The sequence below is a fragment of the Scyliorhinus canicula genome, chromosome 2, assembly GCF_902713615.1.
Source record: "Scyliorhinus canicula chromosome 2, sScyCan1.1, whole genome shotgun sequence".
NCBI lineage: Eukaryota > Metazoa > Chordata > Chondrichthyes > Carcharhiniformes > Scyliorhinidae > Scyliorhinus > Scyliorhinus canicula.
In genome coordinates, this window is record NC_052147.1 from 183444210 (window position 1) to 183458649 (window position 14440).

General features: G+C 50.5%; 1 protein-coding gene across 5 annotated transcripts in view; it reads right to left on the reverse strand.

Moving 5' to 3' along the window:
* Positions 1-14440, reverse strand: part of ankar (ankyrin and armadillo repeat containing) — a 326309-nt gene that overhangs the window by 140453 nt on the left and 171416 nt on the right. For all 5 annotated transcript variants that reach the window (XM_038789171.1, XM_038789172.1, XM_038789170.1 and 2 more), the window contains 2 exons: positions 13767-13871; positions 9575-9819 (listed from right to left, as the gene is read on the reverse strand). In XM_038789171.1, coding sequence (XP_038645099.1) covers positions 9575-9819; positions 13767-13871 — 350 coding nt within the window. The remainder of the gene's footprint in view (positions 1-9574; positions 9820-13766; positions 13872-14440) is intronic.

Sequence of the window (14440 nt, forward strand, 5' to 3'; positions counted from 1 at the left end):
TCCCAAGTCCCTCCATTTTCTCTTGCAGATCCCGCCTTAACTAAACTAAACTAACTCCCCTGCCTCCCTCACTCCCTTAACCCCCCCCCCCCTCCCCTCCCCCCCCCCCAACGCCCTTATTGAATCTACTAACAGTTTAGTTTTCCTCGGAGAAGTTGATAAACGGCTGCCGCCTCCGGATGAATCCTCTCAGGGCAAACTTAATTCTCTCAAGCCTGAAAAACACTGCGCAACATTTCGGGGGCTCTGAGTCCCTCCACGCCAATAAGATCTGTCTCCGGGCTACCAAGGAAGCAAAGGCCAAAACGTCAGCCTCTCTCGCCCCCTGGACTCCCGGGTCTTCCGACACTCCAAAAATCGCCACCTCTGGACTCGGCGCCACCCTTGTATTTAAAACCGTGGATATGACATCTGCAAATCCCTGGCAGTATCCCCTAAACTTCGGACATGCCCAAAACATGTGGACCTGATTTGCGGGCCCTCCTGCACAGCTCACACACCTGTCCTCTACCCCAAAAGACCTGCTCATCCGGGCCACTGTCATGTGTGCCCGGTGAACCACCTTGAATTGTATCAGGCTGAGCCTGGCACATGATGAGGACCGAAAGAGAAAATGCTGGAAAATCTCAGCAGGTCTGGCAGCATCTGTAGGGAGAGAAAAGAGCTAGGGTTTCGACTCCAATGACTGTTTGTCAAAGCTCAACAGCCATTGGGCTTGAAACGTTAGCTCTTTTCTCTCCCTACAGATGCTGCCAGAAATGCTGAGATTTTCCAGCATTTTCTCTTTCGTTTCAGATTCCAGCATCTGCAGTAATTTGCTTTTATTACATGATGAGGACGTGTTGACTCTACTCAGTGCACCCTCCCAGAGAATTAAGGCAAAGATGACAAAGCCATTTGTTGTAGTATCAATTCTTTTGGCGTTTTGCACAGAGTGCCTAGTTCCTTCTATGTCTTTAGATAAAAACATCGAGGGTGGGATTCTCGAAGCTGATGCCAAAATCGCAAAACACGATTGGGTGGGGAATAGGTTCCAAAATCAAAATCACAGCGGGTGCCGATTTGACGCCAAGCCGCAATTATCCATCACTTCGAAAGTGGCATCAATGTGGTCCAGAATGCACTGATGTGACCATCAATTCACTAGACACACGATTGGAAGCAAACTGTGGTTTTAATAGTCTTACAACTGAGCCTGCCTGCGACCAGAGGAACTGAAAGCAGGCTTACGGCTGCAGCATTTTATACTTCCAGTAGTGGGAGGGGCCATGGGCGGAGCCAAGGGTGGAGCCCTGTACAAGCTCCTCATCTCCCCCTATGGGCAGAGCCACGCAACGGCTCACAAGGACATAATATAATGCAATGCAATACAATGTGAATTACAATACAGTATAGTTCACCACATTCATCCCCTATAAAAAAATCAAGTCTGGCAGGGGTGACGGGTCTACAATTTGGGCCGGTCCGGTGGCCGAGTCGTCCTTTGGGATCGACGGAGCACCGGGGTTGCAGCCTCTTCAAGTGGCTGGGTGGTGACAATCGGTGTGGGTATGCGGGCGGACTCCGGGGGTGTTTCGGTCCGAGCTTCATACCTGACTGGTGCGACGGGTGATGGGAGGGGGGCAAGAAACCTACAGGCGCGGGGGCGCCGAGCATGGGCAGGGAACCTATAGGCGCGGGCGCGCAGGGCGTGGGGGGTTGAGTGGGGGATAGTGTGAGGGGTACCTCGGCGGTGGTGGTGGTGGAGTTGGACCCTGCAGGCGCCACGTCCCGGAGGGAAATGGTGTCCTGACAGCCGACGGGGTATTCAATGAAGGCGTATTGTGGATTTGAATGCAGTAGTAGCACTCTCTCTACTTGCGGATCTGTTTTGTGTGTCCGGACGTGCTTCCGGAGGAGAACTGGGCCCGGTGTCCTCAACCAGGATGGGAGCGAAGCTCCCGTAGTAGTGCCCCTAGAGAAAACAAATAGTCGTTCGTGAGGGGTCTGGTTGATGGCGGTGCATAGGAGGGACCTAATAGCATGGACCTAATAGCGTCGGGGAGGACCTCCTGCCAGTGAGAGGTCGGGAGATTTCTGGACCGGAGGGTCAGTAGGACGGTCTTCCAGACCATCGCATTCTCCCACTCCACCTGCCCGTTACCCCTGGGGTTATAGCTGGTAGTCCTGCTCGAGGCGATGCCCTTGTCGAGCAGGTACTGACGCAGCTTTTCACTCATGAAGGACGAACCCCTGCTGCTGTGTACGTAGCTGGGGAAACCGAACAGGGTGAAGACACTGTGCAGGGCTCTGATGACTGTGTGGGAGATCATATCGGGGCACGGGATGGCAAAGGGGAAGTGGGAGAACTCATCGATGATGTTCAAGAAGTACACATTTCGATTGGTTGAGGGGAGGGGCCCTTTGAAATCGATGCTCAGGTGTTCAAAGGGCCTGGATGCCTTTACCAGGTGGGACTTGTCTGGTCTATAGAAGTGTGGTTTGCACTCTGCGCAGATCGGGCAATCCCTGGTGATGGCTTTGACCTCCTCAGTGGAGAAAGGCAGATTTCGGGCTTTAACGTAGTGGGCGAGCCGGGTGACCCCCGGGTGGCAGAGGTCATTGTGGATAGCCTTCAGGCGGTCGTCTTGCGCGCTGGCGCATGTGCTGCGGGACAGGGCATCTGGGGGCTCGTTGAGCTTCCCCGGTTGATATATGATATTGTAATTATAGGTGGAGAGTTCGATCCTCCACCGCAAGATTTTATCATTTTTAATTTTGCCCCTTTGCGAGTTGTCAAACATAAAGGCAACCGATCTTTGGTCGGTGATGAGGGTAAACCTCCTACCTGCGAGATAGTGCCTCCAGTGCCGTACGGCTTCCACAATGGCTTGAGCTTCCTTTTCGACTGAGTGCCGAAGTTCCGAAGCGAAGAAGGTTCAGGAGAAGAAGGCGACTGGTCTCCCTGCCTGGTTCAGAGTGGCTGCGAGAGCGACCTCTGAGGCGTCGCTCTCCACCTGAAAGGGGACGGATTCATCGACCGCCTGCATGGCAGCTTTGGTGATGTCCTCCTTGATGCAGTTGAAGGCCTGGCGGGCCTCAGCTGACAGAGGAAAGAGTGTGGTCTTAAATAGTGGACAGGCTTTGTCCGCATACTGAGGGACCCACTGGGCATAATAAGAGAAAAATCCTAGGCACCTCTTGAGGGTCCTGGAACAATGAGGGAGAGGGAGTTGTAAGAGGGGGCGCATACGGTCCGGGTTGGGGCCCAGGACTCCGTTTTCCACGACATAGCCGAGGATGGCTAGTCTGGTAGTGCGGAAAACACATTTCTCCGTGTTATAGGTGAGATTGAGTTTCTGGGCGGTTTGGAGAAATCGGTGGAGGTTGGCGTCATGGTCCTGCTGATTATGGCCGCAGATGGTGACATTGTCCAAGTACGGAAACGTGGCCCGCAGCCCGTACTGGTCCACCATTCGGTCCATTGTTCGTTGCAACACTGAGACCACATTCATGACACCAAAGGGGACCCAGAGGAAATGGTAGAGGTGTGATGACTGTCCGCGCTTCGGACGCGACTGGTCCAACGTGAATGCGTTGAGTTGCGGGTAGTCGGCGGCTCGATCAGCAGTGCTGGAGTGGCCCTGTGATGACTGTCTGCTGAGATCGTAGTCGTCGAGGTTCGGTTCGGTTGATGGCCAAGATGGCGACCCCCGTTAATTGCATGTGGCCGGCCGCGTGGAGGAGGGTTGCCAAGATGGCGGCCACCATGAGTCGCACGTGTCGGGTGGGAGCGGAGTCGGCAGACACGCTGCAGCATTATGGGGCCTGCGGGCCTGCGAGTTGGGGAGGCGAGTGCTCTGGACTGTGGGGGAGTTTGGAGTTTTCGATTTGGCCAGGCATACTCGGGCACAGTGTCCTTTGCGACCGCAGCTGCTGCAGGTCACGTTGCGGGCCGGGCAGTGCTGCCATGGGTGTTGGGGCTGGCCACAAAAATGGCATACTGGCGCTCCATAGTGGGTGGGTGGCTGCGCGGCGCAGGCCTGGGGCAGTCGCTGGTTGGGGGCCCACGATGGGGCCCGCTTGGTCCGCAGGGAACGAGTTCAAACTGCGGAACGCGACCTCCATAGTCGTGGCTAACTCTACAGTGTCCTCCAAGTTCTGGGCCCCTTTTTCAAGCAATCGCTGGCGCACATAGTTGGACCTGAGCCCTGCAACGTATACATCCCGGGCAGCGAGCTCCATATGCTGGGAGGCTGTTACAGCCTGAAAATTGCAGTCCCGAGCAAGGGCTTTTAAATCGCGCAGAAAGTCTTCCAGCTGACTCCGCGGGGCGCTGGCGGCGGGTCATGAAAATGTGCCGCGCGTAGACCTCGTTAATCGGCCGCACGTACAGTCGGTCGAGCATAGCTAGAGCCTCAGTATATGAGGTGGTACAATTGAGTTGCGTAGAGATACGATGGCTCACCCTTGCATGCAGTAGGCTGCGTTTCTGCTCCTCTGCAGTCTCGGACGTGCTTGATTCAGCCAGGTAGGCCTTGAAACATCGAAGCCAGTGTAGGAAGATTTCCTTCGCCTCTGCAGCCTGCGGGTCGAGTTCTAGTCGGTCAGGTTTGAGGGCTGATTCCATAGTAGTTTTATTCAAGTTTTCTAAGACTATTAAATTGATGTGACCATCAATTCACTGGACACATGATTGGAAGTAAACTGTGGTTTTAATAGTCTTACAACTGAGCCTGCCTGCGACCAGAGGAACTGAGAGCAGACTTACGGCTGCAGCACTTTATACTTCCGGTAGTGGGAGGGGCCATGGGCGGAGCCAAGGGTGGGGCCCTGTACAGTAGTCCCCCTTTATAACGCGGGTGTTGGGGTCCAAGACAGCCACCCGCGTTGCATCCGAGCCGCGGATATCCACGATGGGGGTTAATTTTAGAATACAGGGCTACAGAGGGGAGGGGCGATGTGAGACCATGCTGGTCTTGCAGAGGACCGTATGACCTCCTCCTGTGTTCTCTGCTCTCTTCCTCCAATAAGCCGGCAGTGTCAATTTCAGCGGCCGGCTCACTTTGATCCGGAGAGGGAAGCTGCTCTCTCACTGAAAAAATCAGCCGGTCGCTGAAGTTGACACTGCCGGCTGCTCTCTCCCTCCAATCAGAAACATTAAAACTTAAAAGTTGGATTGGAGGGAGAGAGCAGCCGGCAGTGTCAATTTCAGCGGCCGGCTGATTGTTTCAGTGAGAGAGCAGCTTCCCTCTCCAGATCAAAGTGAGCCGGGCGCTGAAATTGACACTGCCGGCTGCTCTCTCCCTCCAATCAGCCGGCAGTGTCAATTTCAGCGGCCGGCTCACTTTGATCCGGAGAGGGAAGCTGACAGTTGGGGTCCATAAGCCCCGCCGCCGTATATCGCGAACCACGGTATTGCGGAGCGCGGTATAACGGGGGACTACTGTACAAGCTCCTCATCTCCCCCTATAGGCAGAGCCGCGCAAAGGCTCACATACAGAGCCCACAAGGACATAATATAATGCAATGCAATAGTGTGAATTACAATATAGTATAATTAACCACATGCACATGCAGTAAATAGCATTTGCATGTCATTAGTGGGCCTGACCCGGTATTCTCCGGGACCTCCGCAATTCTCCGCTTCCGATGGGCCGAGTTCCAGAGGACCAAGTTCAGGTGTGCTTTTAAAAATCATGAAACCGGCGCCATGGCTGATGAGGGAGAGAGGCAGGAGGTAGGACACAGAGAAGCAAGAATGTGGGTTGCCGGGCTGGACACTGGCCGAGCTGGCTGGGATAGGGGGGTGCGCCCTGCCAGGGTTGGGGGGTGGGTTGATGGGGAACAGGTCGAGTGGCTGGGGTGACCCCACACGGGTCCTTAGACCCTGATAATTTGGAGTAGGTGTGGATTGTGTGACCATGGCAGAGCAAATGAGGCTGTTCATCTTCTTTTGGTGCTGGGTTGCCGAACGTTTCTGCAGCCATGAGTGCTAAATCGGCCATCTGCGTCCTTGCTGAGTTTGTCTCGTAGCTGGGCATCTTCCTTCCATCTACTGGGAATAGGATGTACCCTCTGACCTTGACATGGTCGAAGAGGAAGCACAGTGAGGCATCACTAAACTTAGGAGCTTGACTCTTAACTCCCCTTCCTGAGATCCTGAGCAAACGCTGCTGACAGTGGGGCTGCCGGGTGCCTTTTAAATATGGTATCCAAATATGATGGCAGGTTATGTGCTATTCAGGTCTGCTCTGCCACTGAAGACAGTGCAAAATATCCTGTTGTGCAATTAATGCGATCAACCTGAAAGAGTTAGCGCATTTTGCTGCCAGCCACCGCAGCCCTTAGTCAAGGGTTAGTTTCGCTATAAGCATAATAATGTGCTTGGCAGAACACAACTATGGAATATATGACACCTGAGAATTTTTTCTGGTATCTTTCACCAATTATTAATTTAGTAGCTTTACAATGTAATGGTATGCTAGCCTGTTGTACCAAAGAGAAATAGGTAATAATTTATTGTCCATGGTCCTTGACATGCTTAAACCAAAAATCAGATGAGGCTCAAAACATGATGTGGTAGCGGTTTCAATTTGGGTTTAATATCTGGATGCAAATTGTGCTAGTTTTGATTTTCTGCTTCAAATTTATGTTATAATACATTTGCAGAATTGCAAATGTTAATATTTCCATGAACAAGTGCAATCAGATAGTGTTTTGTATGAAAAATATTCCTTAATATATTTAAGAGTAGTCATCTGGAGGAGTTTCATTTGTACACATGAAATTGGGTTTATAACAAAAGTAAACTTTTAAAATCAGTGTCTAATCCATCTCCTATGAATAACTGGATTTGAAGTAACTGAAAATGACTTTAAAATGTCTATGCAGAACCATTTATTAGTTTCACTGGTGTGCAGCAGTCAGTTGCTGAGTAAATTACGTATTTGTAATATTTAAAAGCTTTTAAAAGTGTCCCATCAGTTCCTTTGTGCTCAAAAGCTTTGGGCGCGATTCTCCGCTGCCCACGCCGGGTTGGAGAATCGCGGGAGGGCCGCTCTGGCACCCCCCGCGATTCTCCCACCCCACCCAAAATGTGTGTCTCGTTTTGCGACACGCCGTTCGGAGAATCGCGGGTCACCGTTTTTCACGGCGACCCGCGATTCTCCGGCCCGGATGGGCCGAGCGGCCTGCCGTTCCCGACCGGTTCACGCCGGCGGCAACCACACCTGGTCGCTGCCGGCGTGAACATGGTGCAAAAGGTGAGTATGGGGCCTGTGGAGTGCGGAGAGGGGATCGAGCACCACGGCCGTGCTCGGGAGGGGACTGGCCCGCGATCGGTGCCCACCGATCGTCGGGCCGGCGTCTCCAAGAGACGCACTCTTTCCCTCCGCCGTCCTGCAAGATCAAGCCGCCACGTCTTGCGGGGCAGCGGAGGGGAAGACGGCAACCGCGCATGCACGGGTTGGAGCCGGCCAACTTGTGCATGCATGGCTGACGTCATTAGGCGCCGCCGGCCGCGTCATTCACGGCGCACCGTCTTGACGCCAGTGTCAAGGCGTTCTCAACATCCCACAAATAGCAGAAATACAGCATGGTGATTAATTTGACCCAACATCATGGCCCGTTTCTTGGTTGTGGCAGCTTCCAGGATCATTCTTTAAACTGACATAAAAAAGTACTGGATTCGTGGTGCACATAACTTACACTTGAAATTCCTTACAAAAGCAAAACACTGTGAATGCTGAAAATCTGAAATAAAAACAGAAAATTTTGGATGAACTCAGCAGGTCTCACGGTAGCATGGTGGTTAGCATCAATGCTTCACAGCTCCAGGGTCCCAGGTTCGATTCCCGGCTGGGTCACTGTCTGTGTGGAGTCTGCACGTCCTCCCCGTGTGTGCGTGGGTTTCCTCCGGGTGCTCCGGTTTCCTCCCACAGTCCAAAGATGTGCGGGTTAGGTGGATTGGCCATGCTAAATTGCCCGTTGTGTAAGGTTAATTGGGGGGATTGTTGGGTTACGGGTATACGGGTTACGTGAGTTTGAGTAGGGTGATCATTGCTCGGCACAACATCGAGGGCCAGAGGGCCTGTTCTGTGCTGTACTGTTCTATCTATCTGTCTGGCAGGTCTGTGGTGAGAGAAATATAGAGCGTGATTCTTTCCAAAAATGTCTAAGTTAATTTGTGGCGGAATTTTCAGGGAGTTTCCTGCCGGCGAGTTCCCCACCGCTATTCAATGCACTTAGTCACTTTTTGGGGCCCTGGGGAGTTTCTCACTGGTTAGCCCACACTTTTATTTTTTTTTTAGCACTGGGGAGCTGGGCTCAGAGATCAGGCCACCATTTTGAACGATTGCCCCGATCTCTAAGTGAGCTTCTGGGATCCCCCGCCCCCCTTCATGGGCAATGTCACCCCCACAGACATGAACACTACCCCACACCTCCCAAGTGAGGACACCCGATATGGGGTCTCTGGGGGTTGCCCCTCTTTATGCCCCCCAAAGCCCCGCTGTAGCACCCTTTCCCTTCTAGGACCCCCACCCATCACCCACCTAACCTCCCAGAGGCCCCTACTTACCTGCCCTGTACTCCCCCACCCTTCAAATCCCCTTCTCATTTCATGGGCATGGCTCCCCTCGCCCTCTGGCCCTTGGCAGTGCCCATGCACCCTTGCACTGCCACCCTGGAATCCAGGCAGTGCTCCTGCTGTCTTAGCAGTGCCATCCGGGCACCTTGGCAGTGCCAGGATGGCAGTGCCAAGGTGCTAGCTGGGTAGTGCCAAGGTGACTATGTTCCAAGGGCAGGGCTAGGGAGCCACCCTGCACTTACCCTAACCACCCTGGGGTCTCTGGTGGACTGGGAGACACCCTCTGGTTTTGTTCCGCTGGGTCCACGTTTGTGTGGAGCAGCACTGATCGATGCTCGGCTGAAGCATCCCTGGAGAGGCCGAAGAATCGAGGGAGGCTGGTGGTACCCGCACATGTAGGTCGTAAATAAGTTTACGACCTACTTCCGCCAGCATTCCGACGTTTTGCGGGACTTCGGAGAATCGCGGGAGACGCGGAGCCTGACAGGAGGCACGTTGCAAGCCTCTTACGGCATTCTTTGGCCATGTTGCGCTCAAGAGAGAGGACAACACTGCTGGAGAATCGTGCCCATAGTTAACGTTTCAAGTCCAAATGACCTTTCGAGGTTCTGTGAAAGGGCAATGTAAACTCAAAACGTTAACTGTTTCTCTCTCCGTAGATGCCCCAGACCTGCTGAGTTTATGCAGCATTTTCTGCTTTTATAATACTTGAAATTCTTGATCTTTTGTGTTAAGTTTGGTCAATTTTGAGCAAATTGTGCTGGAAAAACCAATGCAACCTGGCAGAGACTGTACTCTGATATTCGTTCTGTGGTACAAAGATAAGAAATAGTTTTAAAAGTGTGGAGATTTTGCTAAAAATAAAACATTTTTCAGTTCAAAAAAAGGAGTCAAAATATTCTGCAATACAAAAATGGTCAAAATATTCATGATGCCCCATCTCTTTGCTAATACATTTGCATATATATTTTAGAAAATTGAGTGTTAGAAATAAGTATGACTTACAAGAGAAGCAATTTGACTGGCATTATCCTCAATCTGGGCAATATCATACAGGATGACAGCGCAACGAGACTGAAGTTCAGGTTGTTGACTGTGCAGTAATCCAATAAGCACTGGGATGATATCATAAGTAATAATCGAGTAACAAACTGGCAGATAAGTCGAAAGATTACAAAGCACAGCTGCAGAAATGCATTGCAGTGTCTCATGCTTACTGCGTAACAGATTGATAAGAGCAGGAATGCTACCTAAATCAAAGAATTGGAAAAGTCAGTGTCATGTATGGTGCAGTCTACTCTCTTGAACTTTCCATGTTTCTATGGACTTTGTTGAGGAATCAGCAAAATAGGACTGTTTAAAATCAGCTTTTATAAGGCACACAAATTCAGAGCAGGCAAGCAGGTCAAGTGGTCACCTGTTATGCTGAGGACAATGAAACAGTGTGTCCTTAATCCAATCTATAGGCAATTTCACAATGCTGGTGGGATTCTAGCAAATTGGTACTGAAAGGACAAGGTTAGCCATTGCATGAGAAAATGCCCACTTGCAAATTCCCCTGCAGGTCACATACCATCCTGACCTGGACTTATATTGCCGTTCATACACTATCGCTGAGATTGGCGGAGTGTTGGGTGGTCAATGGGAGGGTTCGGGTGGTCAGTTGAAGGAGGTCAGGTGGACAGTCTTGGAGTTGGGTAGTCAGTGGATGTTGGATGGTCAGTGGATGAGGGTAGAATAGGTCAGGGAGGTTGGGTGGTCAGTGGGGGTGGGGGTCGGGTGGTCAGTGGAAAGGTTTGGGTGGGTTAAGGCAGTGGGGGGATGGAGTGGTCAATGAGGGGGTTGGATGATCAGTTAGGGATTAGGGTAGTCAGGGGGTAGGGAGGATAGTAGACAATGGGCTGGTGATTTGTGGGGGATAGGATGAGTTGGGGTGTCAGGGAATCATTTTTGGTGTAGGGGGGATGGTTAGTGGGTGGGGATAGGACGGGTTGGGGTGTTGGGTGGTCAATGCGTGGTCAGTTAGAGGGCCGGAGGGTAGCGTTGGAGGGTTCAGGAGGGTATTGGGGGTGGCAGGTTGGTCCATGGGGAGGATAGGATGGGTCAATGGGGTTGGGTGGTCAATAGGGGTTGGGTGTTTGGTTGGGGATCAAGTGGTCAGTCAAGGGTGGAGTAATTGTCAGGGAAGGTGGGATGGATAGTTGGGGATTGGGACAACATTTGATGGGATGTGGGGAGGAATCGAGGGGCTTGAGAGGCTAATTAGGGTGGTCGGGTTACTTGGAGGGTGGGAGGATAGTCAGGTGAATGGGAGGGTAGCTGCGGGTTAGGAGGGGTAGTCAAAAGGAATGGGGGGGGTCCATGGGAGGTCAGGAGGGGGGAGTCAGTACTCTAGTTCCTCAGGAGTTAGAAAGGGTTTTGGTTCTCCTAACTGGGTTAACTATTTTGGAAAATTGGAGTTTTGGATGGTTCCCAATTTGAACTACCTGGGCAATTGCCATGTAACCCTTGCATGGGGACTTCCGGAATGACCCCCAGCGCATATTCTGGGATACCTCCCATGTACGATCCTCTGGAGATCAGAAGTTATGGACCGATTTTGAGCCAAAATGTAACACGTCAGGAACTATGGACAGGCTTTTCTGTCCCTCCCCACTGGTGGATCTTTTGTCCCATCAAACCTGACCTCCCACAGTGGGTTTCCTGGTGGCAGAGCAAATAATCAGACTTAGGCGGGACCAATAGATCCCACCAATGGCCAATGGCTCACTGCATCTGCTATGGGAAAACCCACCAGAGATGGCTGGAAGATCCCGTCCTATATTCATTGATCTGAAGCAGACAACAATCTTAGAATCTCAAACTAAAATATTTTTCCGAAGAAAAACAGGCAATATTTTTATTATTTTGATGTTTTAGTTAGGTATGTGAAGATTTTTAAACACTGCAGTGGAACTGTCCATTTATTAGATTTTATTGGGCGGCGGGCAGGCACATTGGTTAGCACTGCTGCCTCACAGTGCTAGGGACCCTATTCCATTCCGACCTTGGTTGACTGTGTGGAGTTTGCTCCGTGTCTGCATAGGTTTCTTCCGAGTGCTCTGGCTTCCACCTATAGTTTAAAGATGTGCAAGTTAGGTGGATTGGCCAGGCTAAATTTCCCCTTAGTGTCCAAAGGTTAGGTGGGGTTACAGGTATGGAGCAGGGGAGTCGGCCTAGACTGGGTGCTCTTTCAGAGGGTCGGTGAAGGCCCGATGGGCCGAATGGCCTCCTTTTACACTGTAGGGATTCTATGATTTATGCTTTTGTGAAGCCTGAAAGAATTATTATGAAGCATATGTCTATATAATCAATAATTTTCATTAAGATTGCCTTTTATGTAACAAGGGATCAGAAGTCCTGAGCAATAAGTTTGGGAGGAGAGGATGGGAGACCAAAGCAACATACTTTTAAAGTTTTTTTTAAAGTTAGAAGAAGCTAGCAAAGAGTAGGGTTTAGGAAGAGAAATAGTGTAAAGTTGTGATGACTGAAGGCTCTGTCACCACTCTTGGTTTAGTTATTGGGAATACATTATAGTCCATAGTCAGAACCATTCTGAGACATGGGGTTAAAGGAGGTGACAGGTGTAGGAATTGATTTGTAAATGAGGATGATAGCGTCACGAATGTGCAGTTATATGTCTGGCTTTGCTGAATAAATAGACACTACGTCACACATCAGAATGAAAAATAGACAACTGACATTGAAGCAAGGCGGAATCAGGATGTCAGGTGACCCTTTTTCCATTTGTGTGTGCCAAATATACATGAAACTTTCCAAGGCTGAGAGTTAGTCTGCTTAGCTGGTCAGGGCATTCAAATGTATACAACTTTTTTGGAACATTCCATTCCGAAGACATTAAAAATACAACAGATCTCTCCTGCGGATTTAATAGCTGTTGTCCAAATACCCACAGAAATTAATGCACAATGACCTCAAATACTTTGTGACCATAGAATGACATTTCAACAGAATGGATGTGAGGAAAACTGTTAGAATATAGAATATAGAACAGTACAGCACAGAACAGGCCCTTCGGCCCTCAATGTTGTGCCGAGCCATGATCACCCTACTCAAACCCACGTATCCACCCTATACCGTAACCCAACAACCCTCCCCTTAACCTTACTTTTATTAGGACATTACGGGCAATTTAGCATGGCCAATCCACCTAACCCGCACATCTTTGGACTGTGGGAGGAAACCGGAGCACCCGGAGGAAACCCACGCACACAGGGGGAGGACGTGCAGACTCCACACAGACAGTGACCCAGCCGGGAATCGAACCTGGGACCCTGGAGCTGTGAAGCATTTATGCTAACCACCATGCTACCCTGCTGCCCCAAGGCAAGGTATGACAAGGAAATGTAAAGGGACGATATTTAAAACCCTTTATCGGCCAATGCTCACATCATCAGGGACCACTTGTGAGGACAATGGGAACACTGATACTATGATACCCTGACAGAAATCACATTGTGACATTTATGAAGATATGTCTGACAGCAGTCTCATATCTGAGAGACAAGCACAGCACAGAAGGAAGAGATCTTGCCCAGCAAAGGAAGAGCCCTGTTTAGAATCCAATAACAGCCCGAGAAGTGGGGCTAGCCATTTACTTACTGATTTGAAGAATCTGACAAGATCTTCACTTTACTGGAGAAAAGTCAGAATCCGGCGTTGTAAGGAATAAGCCACTCTGAGTTTAATGTCTATTGCTTCGATGAACCAAAAGAAAATTATCGGGTCTGCAACGTTTCCAGCTTCCAGCTCCAAAGACTGAAGAGCTATAATGAAGTTCTGGACTTTTAAAAAAGCTAAGAGCATGCTGCCTCTTTTATAATAAACTTCTCTTGTGTGTGTGTTTGCGTCCTATATACGTATGTGCACGGATGCTGCTGAGACTACATTTTGGTTGTTGAGAAATAAACATTTATTCTTCCTTTTTTGAACTCAGGGAATACCTGTTTTGCATTTGTTCTTGAGAGTTAAGGGGTTAAAACACTTCTTATTTAAATTGCATTTTGGTATCGTCAGTGAAGATGTGGAGCTTGTAGGAGAGTTGGGCGGAGAACTATTGTACCATCTCACCCCTGTCCATAACAATAGTTTTAAAGTTGCTTTATCATTTACATTGGATTTGTTGTAGCTTTCTCACCTGAAGAATTAATTGCTTTCCAGTAATGCTTTTTTACCACACAAAGAACCTCAAGTGACCTCACTCCCATCTCCTGCTTTTTATATTCATTGCTCCGCATCATCTCTGGAAAATGTAATAAGGGAAATTATAAGCCATTGTACAAAGCAAAACACTGCAGCTGCTAGAAATCTAAAGTAAAAACAAACATTGCTGGAAATACCGAGCAGATCAGACAGCATCTGTGGGGAGAAACAGAGTTAAGGGGCAAAATTCTCCGACCCCACGCAGGGTTGGAGAATCGGCTGGCAGCGGCGTTAATCCCGCTCCCGCCGGGTTTTTTATTCTCCGACCGGCCAAAAACCGGCGTTGTGCAAATCCCGCCGGCAGCCTCTGAAAACAGCTGGCACCGGCGGGATTTCATTATATTTTTCTTTCACCAAATCTCCGGCCCGGATGGGCCGATGTCACGTCGGCGAAAAACAGAGTAGCTTTAAAACGGCGTCAACCATTGATGATGGTTGACGCCGCTCAGTGTCCGGGGGCGAGTGCGGTGGGGGGGGGGGGGGGGGGGGGCGGCGTTGGGGGGGGGGGGGTTGCAGCGCTGGAGGGGGGGGGGTTTGGCGGCGTGTGGAGGTGGGGATTGCGGCGTTGGGGGGGGGTTGCGGCATTGGAGGGTGGGTGGCGGCGTTGGA